The 18,781-nt window shown below is 19.6% G+C and overlaps 1 protein-coding gene across 3 annotated transcripts in view; it reads right to left on the reverse strand.

Moving 5' to 3' along the window:
• Positions 1-18,781, reverse strand: part of LOC122498832 (serine/threonine-protein kinase 32A) — a 56,416-nt gene that overhangs the window by 10,672 nt on the left and 26,963 nt on the right. For all 3 annotated transcript variants that reach the window (XM_043606785.1, XM_043606786.1, XM_043606784.1), the window contains 3 exons: positions 13,157-13,212; positions 11,563-11,731; positions 8,214-8,411 (listed from right to left, as the gene is read on the reverse strand). In XM_043606785.1, coding sequence (XP_043462720.1) covers positions 8,214-8,411; positions 11,563-11,731; positions 13,157-13,212 — 423 coding nt within the window. The remainder of the gene's footprint in view (positions 1-8,213; positions 8,412-11,562; positions 11,732-13,156; positions 13,213-18,781) is intronic.

Genomic DNA, 18,781 nt, shown 5'->3' on the forward strand with positions numbered 1-18,781 from the left:
AATAATTGAAAACCTAAAAAAATTGTATTATTTATGAGAATAATTGAATCCTTGTAAAAATTGTATCATTTATGAAAATAATTGAATTATTGGGAAAAAATATATAAAAAATTTGTAAATATACTTAAATTCCTATGAACTTTTTTTTATTATTTATGAAAATAATTAAATGTTTGCAAAGAATTTTATTAAAACTTTTTTTTTAATTTATTTTTTTTTGAAAAATTTTATTAAAATTTTTGAAAATAATTGAATTTTGGAGAAGAATTTTATTATTTATAAAGATTATTAAAATTTTAACGAGAATTTAAAAAAAAATTGTTTTATATAATTTAATTTTTGTGAAGAATTTTATTACCAAAATTCAATTTTTTTTAGTGTTTTGAACTAAAATTCTTGTATAAATCCATTAATTTTAATAATTAATTATTTATGAAAATAATTAAAATTTTGACAAGAGTTTTGTTAAAATTTTCGAATATTGAATTTCTAGTTTTATGAAACTTTTGAAACTAAAATTTTGGGACAATATTGATCAATTCCACGTGAAATAATCAAATCGAAAAAATTAGACATTCAGGGACTTTGTTATATGATTTTAAAACATTTTTTTTTGTACTTATTTTCAATGACAAAAATCTTTCTTAAAAAAATTTGTAACTCCTCTTTTATCAAAATAAAATCTTTCTTTCAATTTTTTACGAAACTATCCCTTTTTTACTCTTTAAAAATCACTTCTATTATAAAGCTGAGATTTTTTCCAATAAAATAAATTATAAAAATAAAAGTTTCACAACAATATTTTATGAAAAAGAAAAAAACTAACTTTGTAAACACTTTTTTTTAATTTTCTTGAAAACTTATTGTCCAATTTTTAAACTTTACATAGTTTATTGGAAAAAATCTGAGCTTTCCAATGAAAGTTATAAAAAATTGAAAAAGAGGTATTTTTATTGATAAAATTAAAAAGTAAGGCTTACTTTTCAAAAAGAGGAGTTAAAAAATTTTTGTTTGAAAAAAGACTTTCGAAATTGAAAAGTAGACAAAAAATGCTTTAAAATTCATCATATTATAAAAACAAAAATCTGTCTAGTTTTGTCGAAATCATACAGATTCAAAATTAATTATTTCTCTTAAAACGTCATAAGTGCAATCATCATAATTTACAAAATTTATTTTTAAAAATTTAATATTTTAGGATTTTAGTACTTTATACCTATAGAATAACAATTTACTGGAGTTTCAAGCTAATCCTAGATAATTAAATTTTTTTACTTGATCGTTTTACGTGGAATTGCTCCATTACTTTAATTTATAAAAAGTGAACATTATCCTAATTTCTAATTAAAAATTGAAATAATTCTAAATTATTAATTTAATTATAATGAATTATAATAATTGTGTTGTATTAATTAATTATATTAATTATAATTCTAAATTACATACTGTGAAGTAGTACGAAAAATTATAAAAAAGAGTGAAAGAAATATATTTTCATATATTTGAAAGATGACATGACAAAAAGCATCGTGCCAATTTTTCGAAATTGGAATTTTTTCGTAAAAAAATCAAGTAAATTCATTTACACATTTTTGTAAAAGGATTTTAATCTCTTCTCAATTGCGCTTTTAATCTCGCTTTTAATAAAAATTGGAATATTCGAATTGTATTATGAATAGCTTAATAAGATTAAAAATATTGTTCTAATTTTGCTGTTAAACTTAGCGTGAAAATTTTATGTGCATTTAGAAATCGCGCTTTATTCAACATGTAATTTTAAACAATTTGAATATTATTCTTTTGCTAATTATTGTACATTCCTCATTATAATTTAAATTTAAAAACAGTTTCCGCAAAAAATGTCCATTTTTCATACCTCGAATTTTAAAACTTCTTTTATGTCAAATTTTAAATTTATATTCGAATAATAATGATAATAATGTTCAAAAATTAGACGAAATTATAGTCCGAATGTAAAAATTCAAAATGGCGGATCCAATATGGAGGACCAAAAGTAGGGCGAGTGTAAAAATTCAATGGATTCATCTGATGAATTTCTCAGATTTCGCACTCTATAATTCATTTTAAAAAACTAGCAAAAAGCAGCTTTTATTATTTATGAAAAGAATTCAATTCTTACAAGGATTTTTACAAAATATTTTTTTAATAACTGAATTCCGTTTGGAAATTTTATGAAAATATTAGATATTAAAAATCATTGAATTGAGAAAAGTTTTTTAAAATAATTCAATTTTACAAAAAATTCTATTAAAATGTTTGAAAATATTCGAATGTCTGTGTGGCATTTTATTAAATTTTTTTTGAAAATAATAGAATTCCTAAAAAGCATTATATTATTTATGAAAATAATTGAATTCTTGCGAACGTTTTTGTTAGAATTTTTTTAAATAATTGAATTTCTAAGAAGAAATTTATTGCCTACTTTTAAACATAATTGAATTCTTGCGATGAATATATTGTTATTTATGAAAATTATATTTTGCAAAAAATTTTATTAAAACGCCTCAAAATAATTGAATTTTCGGGAATAATTTTGTTATCGATCGATATATAATATTGAATTCTTTCGAAGAATTACTTATGTAAATATAATAAATACCTATTATGAAAATTTTATTAAATAATTGAATTCTTGTGGAAAACATTATTTGTGAAAATAATTGAATTTTTCGTTTAATTAATTTAAAACAGTAAAAAATAATTGAAATTCTTTGACGAGTTTTATTATTTATGAAAAAAATTGAATTATTTTTTTTTTAATTCTTGCTTAGAATTTTATCAAAAATCTTTTAAAAAAATTAAATTTCTATGAAAAATGTTTTTATTAGTGAAAGTAATTAAATTATTGTGAAGAATTGTAAAAAATTTTAATAAATAATTGATTTATTCGAAATTTTTTTGAAAATGCTATTCTAAGTTAATTGAATTCCTGTGGGAATTTTGTTATTTATTGAAAATAATTGAATTTTATCATTTTTTTTTTTAAATAATTGAATTCTTTTGCAAAATTTTATGAAAATATTAGATATTGAAAATAATTGAATTTCGAATATTTTTTGAAAATAATTGAATCGTTTTAAAGAATTTGATTATAATTTTTAAGAATACTTTTTTGATTTCAAGTATTAGCGAATTTAAAATATTGTAAATTCTCAAACATGGAAAAAAGTAACTTTTAATGGCTGAAATCTAAAAAAAAGTATCCAAATAGTACCATAGCGTAAAAAAGTAGTAAATAGTAGGTTTTAGTAGATGAGTGCGAAGCCTGATTTTTAAAAAATCGTTTGACATTTAAAATTTTGTAAATCTGACATCAAATTTGGTACTAAATTTGTACCTTTCTTTTTACAGTATATTATTCGAATATAAACCTGAAATATTGATAAATTTTATTTAATTTGATTTCAAAACGTTTTTCTTAAAATTATTTTTTTTAATGACTTAGCAGAATTTTTGGTTTTTTTCCTGCTTTCTGTAATATCATAAAATTACCGCTTGACCCCTTTTGTCATGCCACCCTTAATTTCTTCTATACAACTGGATGTTTATTTTTCATCTTTTCAAAAATCACATTTTAATAGTAATAAAGAATATACAATGAGTATAAATTTCTTTTCATATATAACTTTCTAAAAAAAGTACAACAAAATAATGTAATTATCTTTAATGTATACATTTCATTTTTTGTGCTTTAGTCTTCTTCTCAGATTTTTTCTTTTTTTAATTTTATTTATACACTTTTATTTTACTTGCATTTTCTGCGCACTTTTTATTAACAAATTTTTATAATTTGTAAAAAACAAAAAAATTTTTTAAAGATTTTGAAACTCAAACATTTATTGTAATATAAATATCAAAGATTTTTTAAGAGGAGAAATTATCTTCTTTTTATACTTAAACAGAGAATTCAAAATAAGAAAGAATTCAGAAATTTAAAAAATAGAATCAAAATAATTGTATTACATACATTTTAATTGAAGTTTTTTTATTGTCAGTTTCTATGTTTTAAAATTCATTTTCAAACTTTTTTTTAAGAAAAAAAGAAAAAAAGAAATTTTATGATAAATTTCATAAATTTGAAAGAAGTTGTAAATAAAGACAAAAAGTAAAAAAAAATTTCTGTTGAAAAACGCCGTGAGAAAGAGAATTGAAAATGTGATTTTGAATAAAAGTTTGGTCCTTTTTAAGTTCTGAAAGACATAATGGAGAATTTATATATATGTATAACAGCTGAGATTACTGTTTAACCGCCATAAAAAGTGCATTTATAAACGAGCTGGTTCGAGGTAGAAAATGAATTCGCTCTGAAACCACAGTGAACTATAATATAGATCCTTTGTGGCTTCATAACCCCTGTTGAACTTTGTCAGTCGATTTCTACCCTCCGCCTCCGGTATTTTCCCATTTTTCTCACAATTATTTTTCTCCTTCTATTATTATTTTCCGTCAAAATGCGAGTACTGGGCAAACGTGTTCAAACATATGCAATTCACAAAAAGTAAGGTTTTCAGTATTATTTATTTTACTTCCTTTTTTTCATTTTCATATTCTTTTTCATAAATTTGTCTTTCTTTCTTTCTATTTTTTCCCACTTTGATCAAAAGTATTTGTTTCTTGTGCTTTTCTATAAAAGGGGCGACACAAAAAAATTAATTTTGTTTTTCTCTGCTTTCCAGACAAAATTTTCACTTTTTCTCTGACCCTAAAGAATATTTTGATTCACTCTAAAAATAACTAGATACTCAAGAAAATGTTCTATTAAATTTTATTTACGAATTTCTTTCATTGGAAAATTATAAATTACTAGAAATTTTAAATTCAAACTTTTTTGAAATTCAACAACTTATAATTTAATTAAAAAATACCGAGTGGTAAAATCATTATTTAATATTATTTAAGAATATACTGTAACTTCTGTTAATTATTTCATAATTTCAAATCAATTATTATTTTCTACAATTTTTAACTAAAATTTTTTCTTTAAATATCTATTATTTTTAATAAATTTTTAAAAAGTTCTTTGAGAATTTTGAAATCCATTCATTCACAATTCAATTTCACGAAATTTCTATTATTCGCAAATTCTTCAACTAAATGTATATTAAAAAATAAAAACTTGAAATAATTGCAAAGAAAAATTCAATTAAACTTTTTCAAAAAAAATTAATTCTACAGAATTGTTAGTTAAAAGTTTTAAAAAATCAAATTCTCAACGATTTTAATTTGAAACCTTTTCAAAATTAAATTATTTCTGAAAATTCACACAATAACTCTTGCAATAGAATTTTTAATTATTATCTACAATTTTAACTGAAATTCATTTTTAAATCAATTTTTATTAAAACAATTCTACGAGAATTCGATTATTTAAATACAAAAATAAATAATTTATTGAATAATTGAATTTTTTTGAAAATTGAATTCTCATAAAGAATTTTATCAATAAATTTTTAAATAATTGAATTCTTTTGACGAATTTTGATAAAATTTTTAAGAATAATTATATTTTTTTTTGACGAATTTGATTAAAATTGTATTAAAAATAATTGAAATTCTGCGATAAGTAAAAGTTTTATTATTTATGAAAATAATTGAATTTCTAAGAAGAATGTTATTATTTATAAAAATAATTGAATCCCTGTAATAATTTTGTTATTTATGAAAATAATTAAATAAGTATTGTGTTGAATATTATTAATTAAAAAAATTTTTTTTTAAATAATTGAATTCTTTTGGAAAATTTTTGAAAATAATTGAATTCTTTTGACGAATTTTCATAAAATTTTTAAGAATAATTACATTTTTCGACGAATTTGATTAAAATTGTATTAAAAATAATTCAACTTCTGCAATAAGTTTTATTCTTTATGAAATTAATTGAATCCCTGTAAAAAGTTTTATTATTAATGAAAATAATTGAATTATTGCGTAAAAATTTATAAAAAGTTCGTAAATAATTGAATTTCTGTAAAATTTTTATTGGTTATCAAAATAATTAAATATTTGCGTACCTAGAATTTTATCAAAAGTTTTTTTAAATAATTTAATTCTTTTGGAAAACTTTTAAAAATAACTGAAATTTTGCAAAAAATTTAATTAAAATTTTTAAAATAATTGAATTTTTGAGAAGAATTTCATTATTTACAAAAATAATTGAAATTGAGACGAGAATTGTTTTAAATTTTTGAACCCTGTAATAATTTTGTTATTTATGAAAATAATTAAACAGGTATTGTGTTGAATATTATTAATTAAAAAAAATTTTTTTTTAATTGAATTCTTTTGGAAAATTTTTGAAAATAATTGAATTCTTTTGACGAATTTTGATAAAATTTTTAAGAATAATTACATTTTTTGACGAATTTGATTAAAATTGTATTAAAAATAATTCAACTTCTGCAATAAGTTTTATTCTTTATGAAAATAATTGAATCCCTTTAAAAATTTCATTATTAATAAAAAAATTAAATTATTGCGAAGAAATTTATAAAAAATTTGTAAATATAATTGAATTCCTATGAAATTTTTATTATTTATGAAAATAATTAAATGTTTGCGTAAAATTTTATCAAATTTTTTTTTAAATAATTGAATTCTTTTGGAAAATGTTTGAAAATCACTGAAACTTTGCAAAGAATTTTATTAAAATTGTTGAAATTATTTAATTTTGGAAAAGAATTTTTTTTTTATAAAGAATTTTATAATTGTATTGAAATTTCGACGAGAATATTTTTTAATTTTTGAACATATGTAAGTGAATTTCTGTGACGAAATTTATAAATTATAAATAATTAAACTCTTGTCAAATATTTATTATTTATGCAAATAATTAAATGTTTGCGTTGAATTTTACCAAAAAAACTTTTTTTAAATAATTAATTTCATTTGGAAAATTTTTGAAAATAACTGAAATTTTGCACAGATTTTTATTACAATTTTTGAAGATATTTAAATTCGGAGAAGAATTTTATTATTTTTGAAGATAATTGAAATTTTGACGAGAATTTTTTTTTTAACTTTTGAACATAATTGAATTTCTGCGAAGAATTTTATCACTTTTGAAAATAATTGAATTTCTGCAATTATTCCTAACTTTTCTAACTTTTCCAAAATTCAATTTTTTAGCGTTTTTAACTAAAATGTTTCTATATATAAATCCATTATTTTTAATAATTGATTAAATATTTTTTTTTTAAATTGAACAAGTTTCAGAACAATTTGAATTATTAACATTTTTTCAAAAATCTAAGTTCTTAAAAATTTCTAATTTAATTCATTGAAAATTGTAGTTTTCTAAAATTTCAAATTGAAACCTTTTGAAGTTTATCTAATTTATGAAAATTGTAAGCGAAACTCTTTTAGAATTAAATTATTTTTGAAATATTTGCCAAAAATTGAAGGTTTTGTATTAGAATTCGTGGTAATTTGTTACTTTATGAGGCAAACAAAAAAGACGCAAAAATTCAGGATTTTCTTATGAATGATAAAAGTTTAATTTTTTCCTGTACTTTAAAAATTTCTGACTTTTCCCTGATTATTTTTACTTTCTCCGACTTTTCCCAGACTTGTATCAACCTTGTATTAGTAATTATTGATAACAAAGTGACAAATTTATTTTCGTGTTTATTTTTTTTTAGATAATAATATTAAGATTGTCCTCAAGTTTCTAAAAGCAGTTAAATTTTTCATAATTGACAAAATTATTTAAACGCATTTGCTTATAAAGTGTTTTCTTTTATATTTGCGACGGGGAATAAATTCTTAATGAAAACTCGCCTTTGACTTTTATAGGTTGTACGAGCTTTGCCATAAAATGGCTATTGTAGAAAGCAAGCAGTAAAATCCTCTCTAAATTTAAAAAGAAAGACACTAATTCAAATTCATAATTTATCTTCACTGGTTCATTTTCAATATTTATTTGTATTTGTCTTTTCCCTGTAAATATTTCGCAAAATAATATTTTTTCATTTTTAAAATCGCACCTGAGTACCTAGTAAAAAAAAAACTCGTGAAAAAATATATTCTTTTTAACAAAAAGCTTATAAAATTTTATACTTGAATTAAAAATGTTTTTTAGATGACTCATTTTTGTACCTAATATAACTGAAAAACAAAAACTAGATTTGATTTTTATTTTTAAAAGAAAATGAAAGAATTAACAATTTATTTTATTTGGAAAAAAAATATCTTACCGTCCTCGTCCAAGACAATGTTGTCAGGTTTTATATCCCTGTGGATAATTTTGTGATTTTGTAGATAGTCGAGAGCGAGGGCAATTTCAGCGACGAATAGAACGATGCTGTCTTCACTAAATTTTACTACTTGTTGTATGTGATATCTTAGATCTCCACCCAAAAGTAGGTCGGACACCATGAATAAATCTTCTTCATCTAGTAAGAGTAATTTCACATGTAAATTACATTGTCTAGTTAATTCACTTCTTGTATATCTCACTTCGGTTCACCGCTAGTCATCCCTAAAATATCAAACTTGTCCGCTTGTTTTTTACTTTTAATTAAATTTAGAAATAATTTCAAATAATTTCAGGGTGTCTACTATTTTCGTTCAACAAAATTCCTGGTTTTTTACCGGTTTTTTTTCTTATCAAATTTAAATTTATTTGATTTCAAACATAAATAAATATACAAATGGCTTCAAAATTTTTTATTATTAGTTTTTATGAATAATTAAATTTTTTTGACGAGTTTCTTTAAATTTTTTGAAAATAATGTTTTTTTTAATAATTTTAATTAAAAATTTGGAAAATAATAATTGAATTAAACAAAGAATTTTTTCAATTTTTTAAAATAATCTTGTCTGTTTATAATTATAATTGAAATTTTGATTAATTCAATTTTATTAAAATGTATTGCTACTAATTGAATTTCTGCAAAGAATTTTACTATTTCTAAAAGTAATTGAATCCTTCCAAAGAATGTTATTATTTATAAAAATAAGTGAATTCTTGCGAAGAATTTTATTCAAATTTTTGAAAATAGTAAGCAGTAATAATTAGTTATGTACTTAATAATCAATAAAAATTTAATTTGCTTAAAAAATAAATAAATATCAATTATCTAAACATTCAGAAATTTAAAAAAATATAAATTTAAGAGAAGTTCAATAATTATAATTATTAAATAATAATATAATAATATAACTTTTAGAAGCAAAAATTTATTTAAAACTTTAAGAGGGACTTTATATTTTAAAAATAAAATTATACCTACGGTGACTAACTTCCCTTGATTATTTTCGAAAAATTTATATAAAATTCTTTAAAAGAATTTAATTATTTTTAAACTAATGAAATGTAAAGAAATTTCAATTATTTCCAAAATTTTCAATTATTTGTTTATAAAAATTCAATTATCTTGAAACAATAGAATTGGAAAATTTCAAAAATCTTATTTTTCAGAATTTTCAAAAAAACTTTGCGAAAAAAGTTTTAAAAAAAATTTTAAGCAATATCTTTTTTTAAATTAACTATTAAAAGTTTTAATTAAATTAATCTTCGCACTATCTAAAATTTTAACTGAAATTCATTTTTAAATCAATTTTTATTAAAAAATTGAACGAGAATTCAATTATTTAAATACAAAAATAAATAATTTATTGAATAATTCAATGTTTCTTAAAATTCAATTCCCATAAAGAATTGTATCAAAAAATTGTTAAATAATTCAATTCTTCTGACGAATTTGAATAAAATTTTTAAGAATAATTATATATTTTTCGAAAAATTTGATTAAAATTGTATAAAAAGTAATTGAAATTTTGCGTTGAGTTTTATTATTTGCGAAAATAATTAAATCCCTAAGAAGAATTTTATTATTTTTGAACAATATTTAATTTTTGCAAAGAATATTATTATTTTTGAAAATAATTTAACTTCTACATTAATTTGTAACTTTTAAAAATTTCAATTTTTATTTCGTGTTTTCAACTAAAATTCTTCTTTAAATGCATTATTTTTAATAATTTTTGAAAAACTTCTTTGAGTATTTTCAAATTCATTTGTTAACAATTCAATTTAACAAAACTTCAATTATTCGTTCATTTTTCAATTAAATATATATTAGAAAATATAAAAACTTTAAATAATTTAAAAAAAAAGATTGCTATTAAACTTTGTAAAAAAAATTAATTCGATAGGATTGTTAGTTAAAAATATGAAAAATTTTGATTTTCAAAGATTTAAATTTGAAACCTTTTCATTATTTAATTATTTCTCAAAATTCACAATATATATTCCTTTTAATATTCACATATAAGCTAAAAGTTTTATTAGAAAATTCTACTATAGAATTCAATTATTTAAATACAAAAATAAATAATTCATCGAATAATTCAATGTTTTATTATTTACGAAATTAATTAAATACCTATGAAAATGTTATTATTTATGAAAATAATTGGGTGATTGCGAAGAAATTTGTAAAAAATTTGTAAAATAATTGATTCCTGGGGGGAGGGGGGGGGTTTGCGTAGAATTTTATTAATTTTTGGAAAATAATTGAATTCTTTTGGAAAATTTTGTTAAAATAGTAGATATTAAAAATCATTGAATTGAGGAAAATTTTTGAAAATAATTGAATTTCAGAAAAGAATTTTATTATTTATAAAGATAATTGAAATTTTGACGAGAATATTTTTTAATTTTTGAAACATAATTGAATTTCTGCGAAGAATTTTATTACTTTCGAAAATTTTTATTTTTTTATCAAAATAATTAAAGGCTTGTGTAGAATTTAATTAATTTTTGGGAAAAAATTGAATTTTTTTGAAAAATTTTATTAAAATAGTATATATTAAAAATCATTGAATTGAGGAGATTTTTTTTAAAAATAATTTAAATTTTAACAAAAATTTTATTAAAATTTTTGAAAATAATTGAATTTTGGAGAAGAATTTAATTATTTCTAAAAATAATTTAAATTTTGTCGAGAATTTAAAAAAAATTTTAAACATAATTGAATTTCTGCTAAGAATTTTACTACTTTCGAAAATAATTGAATTTCTCCAATGATTTGTGATTTCTCAACTTTTTAACTGTACTTTTAAAAACGTTATTTTAAAAAAATTTTCCCTCTTTATACGAAAAAAACGTATAATAATAAAATTATAAGAGGCAATTAAAACTCAAAAGAAGTAACAATTTTTAAAAAATTCTTAATATTATATTCAAAAGGACCTTTACCCTTTTGGACAGAAGTCCTCGAAATTTTTTCTCTCGGAAAAAACTGTCTTTTACATTTGAGAATATGATGTTAAATATTTTGCATCGTGTTGAGAAAAAAAAATTAAAGAGCATTTTCTCATCTCGTTTTTCTTTTTTATAAAAAGAATTATAAATCTCTCGTTTTCTCTTTGTGGGCTCTTCTTTTACATGAAATTAATACTCGCAAAAAAAGAGATTTTGTTGAGCGAGAAAATTCTCAAAAAAAAAAGAAAGAATGGAAAATTAATTAAAAAAATTTTTTTTTGCTTCTTTCTCGATTAAAAATAATGGGAGAATATCAAGAAAGAAATTTTGCAAACCTTGAAAACTGAACCATAAATTCACTAAAAAAGGATGTTCCACTTTCGAAAGGATCTCAACTTCTCTGGCAACGTTAGTCAAGGCACCCCTTTCGGCACATTCCCACTTGTGAACGTACTTCATAGCGTACATATTTCCGGTGCGATCTTTTTTCTTCACGATGCAAACCTTGAAAGAGAAAAAAAATTACATTTTTTTGTTTCAATAATAATCTCGTTAGTAAATTAGAAAAATGCCAAGTTTTTACAATGTAGAATTATTTAATTAAAATTGAGCGTGAAAACTGAAATAAGAAAAAAAAATCGAAACCACAAACCCTTATTTCAAGAAATTTGAAAGAAGGAAAAGAAATAAAACCCTTTAATGAAAGTTGGATTTTTTTTGCAAAAGCGTTAATTATATTTTATGGGGAGAATAAACCTTTATTTTTAACTGTATCAAAAAAATAATTTAAATATTCCACAAAATTCTTTTTAAGGAAATTTTTTGTGAGGAATTCAATTGATCATAAAATAAAATCGGTCAGAAAATAATTTGACCTTTTTTTGAATTTTAATTTTCTTAAAAATTTTCTGATTTTGAAATTCAAACGTGATTTTGTAGAAAATATGTTTTTGAACGCACAAAAAATTGTCAAATGAAAAAATTGATTTTTACCATTTTTGAAGCATTCTTTTGAAAAGAAACATTGTTTGTAGGTTGAAAATGCAAAAAATAATATTATTATCTATTATTCAATGATTTTATAAAATTTATTTGTTTATTTTTTTAACTAATTTCAAATTATAATTTTATAATAATTTTTTTTTATTTTTTACATATAAAAATTATGGACTAAAATTAGTTAGAAAAATAAACAAACGAATTTTCAAATAAAAAATTGAATAATTGGTATCTTTTTTGCATTTATTTTTTATATATAAAAATTATGGTCTAAAATTAGTTAGAAAAATAAACAAACGAATTTTTAAATAAAAAATTGAATAATTGGTATTTTTTTGCATTTTCAACCTGAAAACAAAGTTTTACATATTTTCAAAAAATACTTTAAAAATGGTAAAAATCAATTTTTTCATTTGGTAATTTTTTTGGATGTAAAAAAATATTTTCTTCCAAATTACGAATGGATTTTAAAATCTACCAATTTAAAAAAAAAAAATTTCGAAAGGTTCAAAATATTTTCTGACCTATTTTATTTTATGGCCATTGAATTCCTCACAAAAAATTACTTTAAAAACAATTTTATGGAATATTTAAATTATTTTCTTGATATAATTAAAAGTATCGGTATACGTTCCCCTTAAGTAAATTGTGAAATACTTCCATAAACAATAAAGTGAATAATAATTAAAAAATGTTAAACTTCGAAAAAACGTCAAAAAAAGAGAAAAATTTTTAATGAAGTCTCTTTTTTTTGAAAAAAACCTCATTAAATTTGAAACTAGATTTAAAATACTTTTTGAAACAGTGAAATAAAAATATTCGAAAAATAGTTACGGTTAAACAGTTTTATTTTATTACTACGTTGAATAAAATATTGGCAAACTAATTTTACACTTAAACGGAAGTAAATTCGCAGAATAAACTTATTACCTTTCCAAAACTCCCCTTTCCAATGGCTCTGAGTATTTTGAAATGATCGAAATTCACTGCAAGCAAAACAGAATTTATTGCTTTTTTACATTAAATCGAAATCTAAATGTCATTTTCTCTGTTTGACCTTTTTCAATTCTATTTCATCACGATTTCTGATAGAATATGTTTGAAAGTAATATAGAAATGACATTTTTTTATGAATTTTCCCCTCTATCTCGAAAAAAAAGTCATTTTCAATAATGCTCCTTTCTCGTAAATTCAACATTTTATATGAAACTTTTTTTTTCTTTATAACAATATTTTGCACTTCCCCATTATCACGTTTCATTCAGCCAACGTATAAATTTAGACAACTTTTAAAATTTCTTTTATCTTGCGTATAAAAAAATGGAGAGATATTTTTTTAGATTATAAGAGAATTCATGTCAATTATAAAATTTCTAAAAATTCAAAATTGTAACAATTGTAGGATCACAGGACTTTTTTCTTTTAAATAGAATTTTTTTTTTTTTTGAAATTCAATTATTTTCTAGAAAAAGGTGACAAGAAGTGACAAAAAAATTACATATAAAATAAATAATTTGCATTTATTGAGATTATGATTAATTTTATTTGTTCATTGATAATAATTTAAAATTAAAAAGTTTAAAATTTATTGATAGTAAAATATTTTATCAATAACAATTTTGAATAAATAAAATTTCAATTAGATTTTTTTATTCTTTTTAGTACGAAGCCGAGTTATGTTCCAAAAGTTTTGAAATTTATTTTTTTCCTTTTCAAATTTTTATAACACTATTGCGTCAATTCTGAAAAATAATTTATAAACTTTGAAAATATTTAATTCAGCTTTTTGATATTTTTTATTAAAGTCAATAATTTTTGAAAAATGTTTGAAATTTTCGGAAAATAGGATAAGTTTATAAAAACTGATAAATGTTTTTGAAACATGTTTTCTAAATTATTGTTATGCATAATAGTTACAATATAATTTATATATTCATGAAATCATGTCTATAAAATTACAAAAAAATAGTTTATCAGATTTTGCTAAATTGTTCCTAAAATATAAATAAATAAAAGAAATACACAAACTCAAGTTTAAAATGATTGAATTTGAGATTTATCAGGATTAGAATTGGAAATTAATATTGTTTACAATTTCGGTAAATTGAAATTTAGATCAACTGACGTTGACCTTAATTAAAAATAAGATGCATTGGATTTTCAAAGATTAAAACTTTCGTTGAATTAAATTCAGAGTCAATTTAGATTTCAATCGATGAAAGTTTAAACAAGATTGTATTTAGATTTGTTATAAAATATAAAATTAATTGCAAACTATTTAGAAATAAAATTTTTTATAAAACATTTACAAAATAGGCGAAATAATTAGATAAATAAAGAAATATTTCTAGTACATCTTTTTGTGAATATCGTCAATTGAAAAATTATTCGAAATATCAATAATTTTCAAAAAACTAAATATTTAATCAATATTATTATTTTTTTTACACAAAAATTAAGACTTTTTAAAATTTCAAAGACCTGAAATTAAATGTTTTATAAAAATTGCAAAAGCAACTTTTTGAAAAGAGGTCACAACGTTTATTATTATAATGATTCGAAGAAAAAAAAATTTTCATTTGGAAAATAATAAAGCAAAATTTTCTTCTTTTCAAAGGAAAAAATTTCAAAAAAAATTTCCAAAGTAAAATATTTCCAAAATAATGAGGTAAAATACCTATAAAAGAAATGAAATGTATAAAAATTTACAATATTATAAATGTTAGACAAATAATTTAAAAAAAAATTACTCCAGATGTCTACGCAAAAATTCAATTATGTTCAAAAATTTTTTAAAATACTCGTCAAAATTTCAATTATTTTTATAAAATAATAAAATTGCTCTCCAAAATTCAATTATTTTCAAAAATATGAATAAAACTTTTGGCAAAATTTCAATTATTTTCGAAAATTTTTCTCCTTTCAATGATTTTCAATATATCTACTATTATCAACTATTTTAATAAAATTTTCCAAAAGAATTCAATTATTTAAACAAAATTTTGATAAAATTCTACACAAAACATTTAATTATTTTCATAAATAATAAAAATTCCACAAGAATTTAATTATTCACAAAGTTTTCTAATTTTTATAAAATTCTTTGCAGTAATTCAATTATTTTGAATTAATTAGTAACTAAAAGATAATTAGTTTATAATTATCTTGAGTACAAAATATTAGAATTCGGTCACAACTTAAATTTTTTGACATTTTTCACAGAAAATTTAATTTAATGAACCGAAAATTTAATTAACGATTAAACAATTTGATAGTTAATGCTATACTGGCAAATTAATAACAATAATTAAATTTTTCCACTACTACTATATTGACTTTCAAATTTCCCACTATTTTGAAACAAAATTTCTGCTGAAAAAAAAGAATTTTGGAAAAAATATTTATTGAAAAAATAATAATTTTTAAAATTTAGCATTGTCACTTTTGACCCCATCTTAACACTTAATTTTTTTTTAATTAAGCATAAAAAAAGAAAAAATATTTTGTATTATAAACACAAAATAAAAAATTTTTTCGTTTTTTATAAAAAATGAAAAAAAATTTTTTTTTTAATTAAATGTTTTGGTAAAGATGGAAAGGAAAGATTATGTGAATGTGTGGATTAAAATGTGTCAAAAACTTTGTTTTACAAAATTAAAAATGAAAAAAATAAAATAAAGTTCAACTTTATGAATCTGGCTGAAAATACTCTCATTTTATATCTCCCGAGGAGACCTACAATTGAAAAAAATTGAAGCTTTTAGCTATTTTTGGCTCTGAGATGTTGAAGTCAAAATATTGAAAATTTTCCACTATAGAAAAGCAATTTGTAAAAATTTAAATAGAAAAATATTTTTTCTTCTAAATCGTTAAAAAATTCAATAGAAATAAATTTTTTGTATTATTTTCAAAGATTGTTGAACACCAAAAACTAGGATTTTCTTATATGAATTCTAGAAATTTAATATTTCTCCAATACTTTTGATAAAATTCCCTGACTTTTTCTCGAATTCTCCGATCTGTGGAAATCTCATAACAGTCTGTGATCCCTGCAATTGGACCAAAAATAAAAAAAAAATATTTACAAAAAACAGGGTTGCCACGTTCCCCTCACTTTTCTAGGTTTTTAAAACGAAAATTATTCGAAAACATCAATAATTTCATTTTTAAATAAATATTTAATCATTATTATTTTTTCATATAGAAATTAAAATTTTCAAATATTTGAAATTCAATAACATATAAGAATATTATTATAAAACTTGCTACTTTCTTACTGTAACTTGTTCAAAAATTATTTTCATCATTACGATTATTTATTTCTAGAATTTTCAACTAAAATTCTTCCATTTTGTTTTTAATAATTTTTGAGAAAGTTCTTTGTGAATTTTCAAATTCTTTTGTTTACAATTTAATTTTACGAAATTTCCATTACTCTGACATTCTTCAATTAAATGTATTAGAAATTAAAAACTTTAAATAATTAAAAAAAATCCCATTAAACTTAATGAGAAAAATTAATTCTATTGAATTCTTAATTAAAAGTATGAAAAGTTTAAATTTTCAAAGATTTCAATTTTGAATTCATTTTTAAATCAATATTTATTAGAAAATTCTACGAGAATTCAGTTATTTAACTATAAAAATAAATATAATTAATAATATAATTGAATTCTTTTGACAAATTTTAATAAAATTTTTAAGAGTAATTGCATTTTCGAGAAATTTTCGAGAAATTTTGATGAAAATTGTATTAAAAATAATTGAAATTCTGACAAGAATTTTATTAAAAGTTTTAAAAATATTTGAATTTCGGAGAAAAATTTTATTATTTGTAAAGATAATTGAAATTTTGACGAGAATTTTTTTAAACTTTTAAACATAATTGTATTTTTGCGAAGAATTTTATTGAAATTATTTTGAAAAAATTTGAATTGTTACACAAAGAATTTAATTAAAATTTTTGAAAATAATTTTATTCTTTAAATAAATTTAATTAAAAATTTATTGAAATTCTGCGATGACTTTTATTATTTATGAAAAAAATAATTTAATTACTAAAAAAAATTTTATATTATTTATACTTGAAAATAATTGAATTCTATAAAAAAAAATTTATATTATTTATACCTAAAAATAATTAAATTATTGCAAAGAAATTTATCAAAAACTTGTAAATAATTGAATTCCTATTATATTTCTATTATTTATGAAAATAATTGAATTATTGCGAAGAATTTTATTAATATTTTTGAAAATAATAATGAATTTTGGAGAGGAATTTTATTATTTATAATGATAATTGAAATTTTGACGAAATTTTTTGAATACAATTTGAATTTCCGCGAAGAATTTTATTCCTTTTGAAAATAATTGAATTTCTGCAATCATTTGTAACTTCTCGTAAATTCAATTTTTTTCTACAAAAAAGACATTAAAAGTCAGAATTTTCTTATGAATTCTAAAAATTTAATTTTTATTAAATTATTATCTAAAATTTTAACTGAAATTCATTCTTAAATCAAAATTTATTATAAAATTCTACGAAAATTGAATAATTTAAATACAAAAATAAATAATCTATTAAATATCTAATTAAATGTTTCTCAAAATTCAATTCTTATAACAAAATTTATTAACAAATTTTCAAATAATTGAATTCTTTCGACGAATTCTAATAAAATTTTTAAGAATAATTATATTTTTCGAAGAATTCAATTAAAATTGTATATTAAAAATAATTGAAATTCAGCATTGAGTTTTATTATTTATGAAAATAATTGAATCCCTGTAAAAAATGTTATTATTTATGAAAATAATTGAAAAATGTATGAAAATAATTTGTAAATAATTGAATTCCTGTGAAATTTTTTATTATTTATGAAAATAATTGAAAAATATATGAAAATAATTTGTAAATAATTGAATTCCTGTGAAATTTTTATTATTTATGAAAATAATGAAATGTTTTCGTAGAATTTTATGAAAATTTTTGTTAACTATCTGAATTCTTTTAGGAATTAAAATTTTTGAAAATAATTGAATTTTTGAGAAGAATTTTACTAATTTTGAAAATAATTGAATTTCTGCAATCATTTGTAATTCCTCCAAAATTCAATTCTTTTTAGTGTTTTTAATATTAAAATTCTTTTATAATTCCATTATTTTTTATAAAACTTGATAAAATATATATTAAAAAATTTAACTAGTTTCAGAAGAATGATTTTTAGTTTAAAAATTTTTTTTTAAATCGAAATTCTTTTTATATTTCTAATAAATTCATTAAAAATTTTTAAAATTTTAAATCAAAATCTTTTAAAGTTTATCTACTTATGAGAATTGTAAACGCATTTCTTTTAAAATTGAAAACAACAATTTTCCAGGATTTCGATCAAAATTCCCTAATTTTTCTAGGTTTCCAGGTTACGTAGAAACCCTGAAAAAAAAAAGAAAATATTTTTTGGAATTTTGTTTCTTATTTTTGAATATATATGTGAAGAAAATATAATAGTCTTGTCGGAAACGATTTTATGAGTCAAGTGTGATGCTCTTTCT

The sequence above is a fragment of the Leptopilina heterotoma genome, unplaced genomic scaffold (assembly GCF_015476425.1).
Source record: "Leptopilina heterotoma isolate Lh14 unplaced genomic scaffold, ASM1547642v1 Lhet_16, whole genome shotgun sequence".
Taxonomy (NCBI): Eukaryota; Metazoa; Arthropoda; class Insecta; order Hymenoptera; family Figitidae; genus Leptopilina; species Leptopilina heterotoma.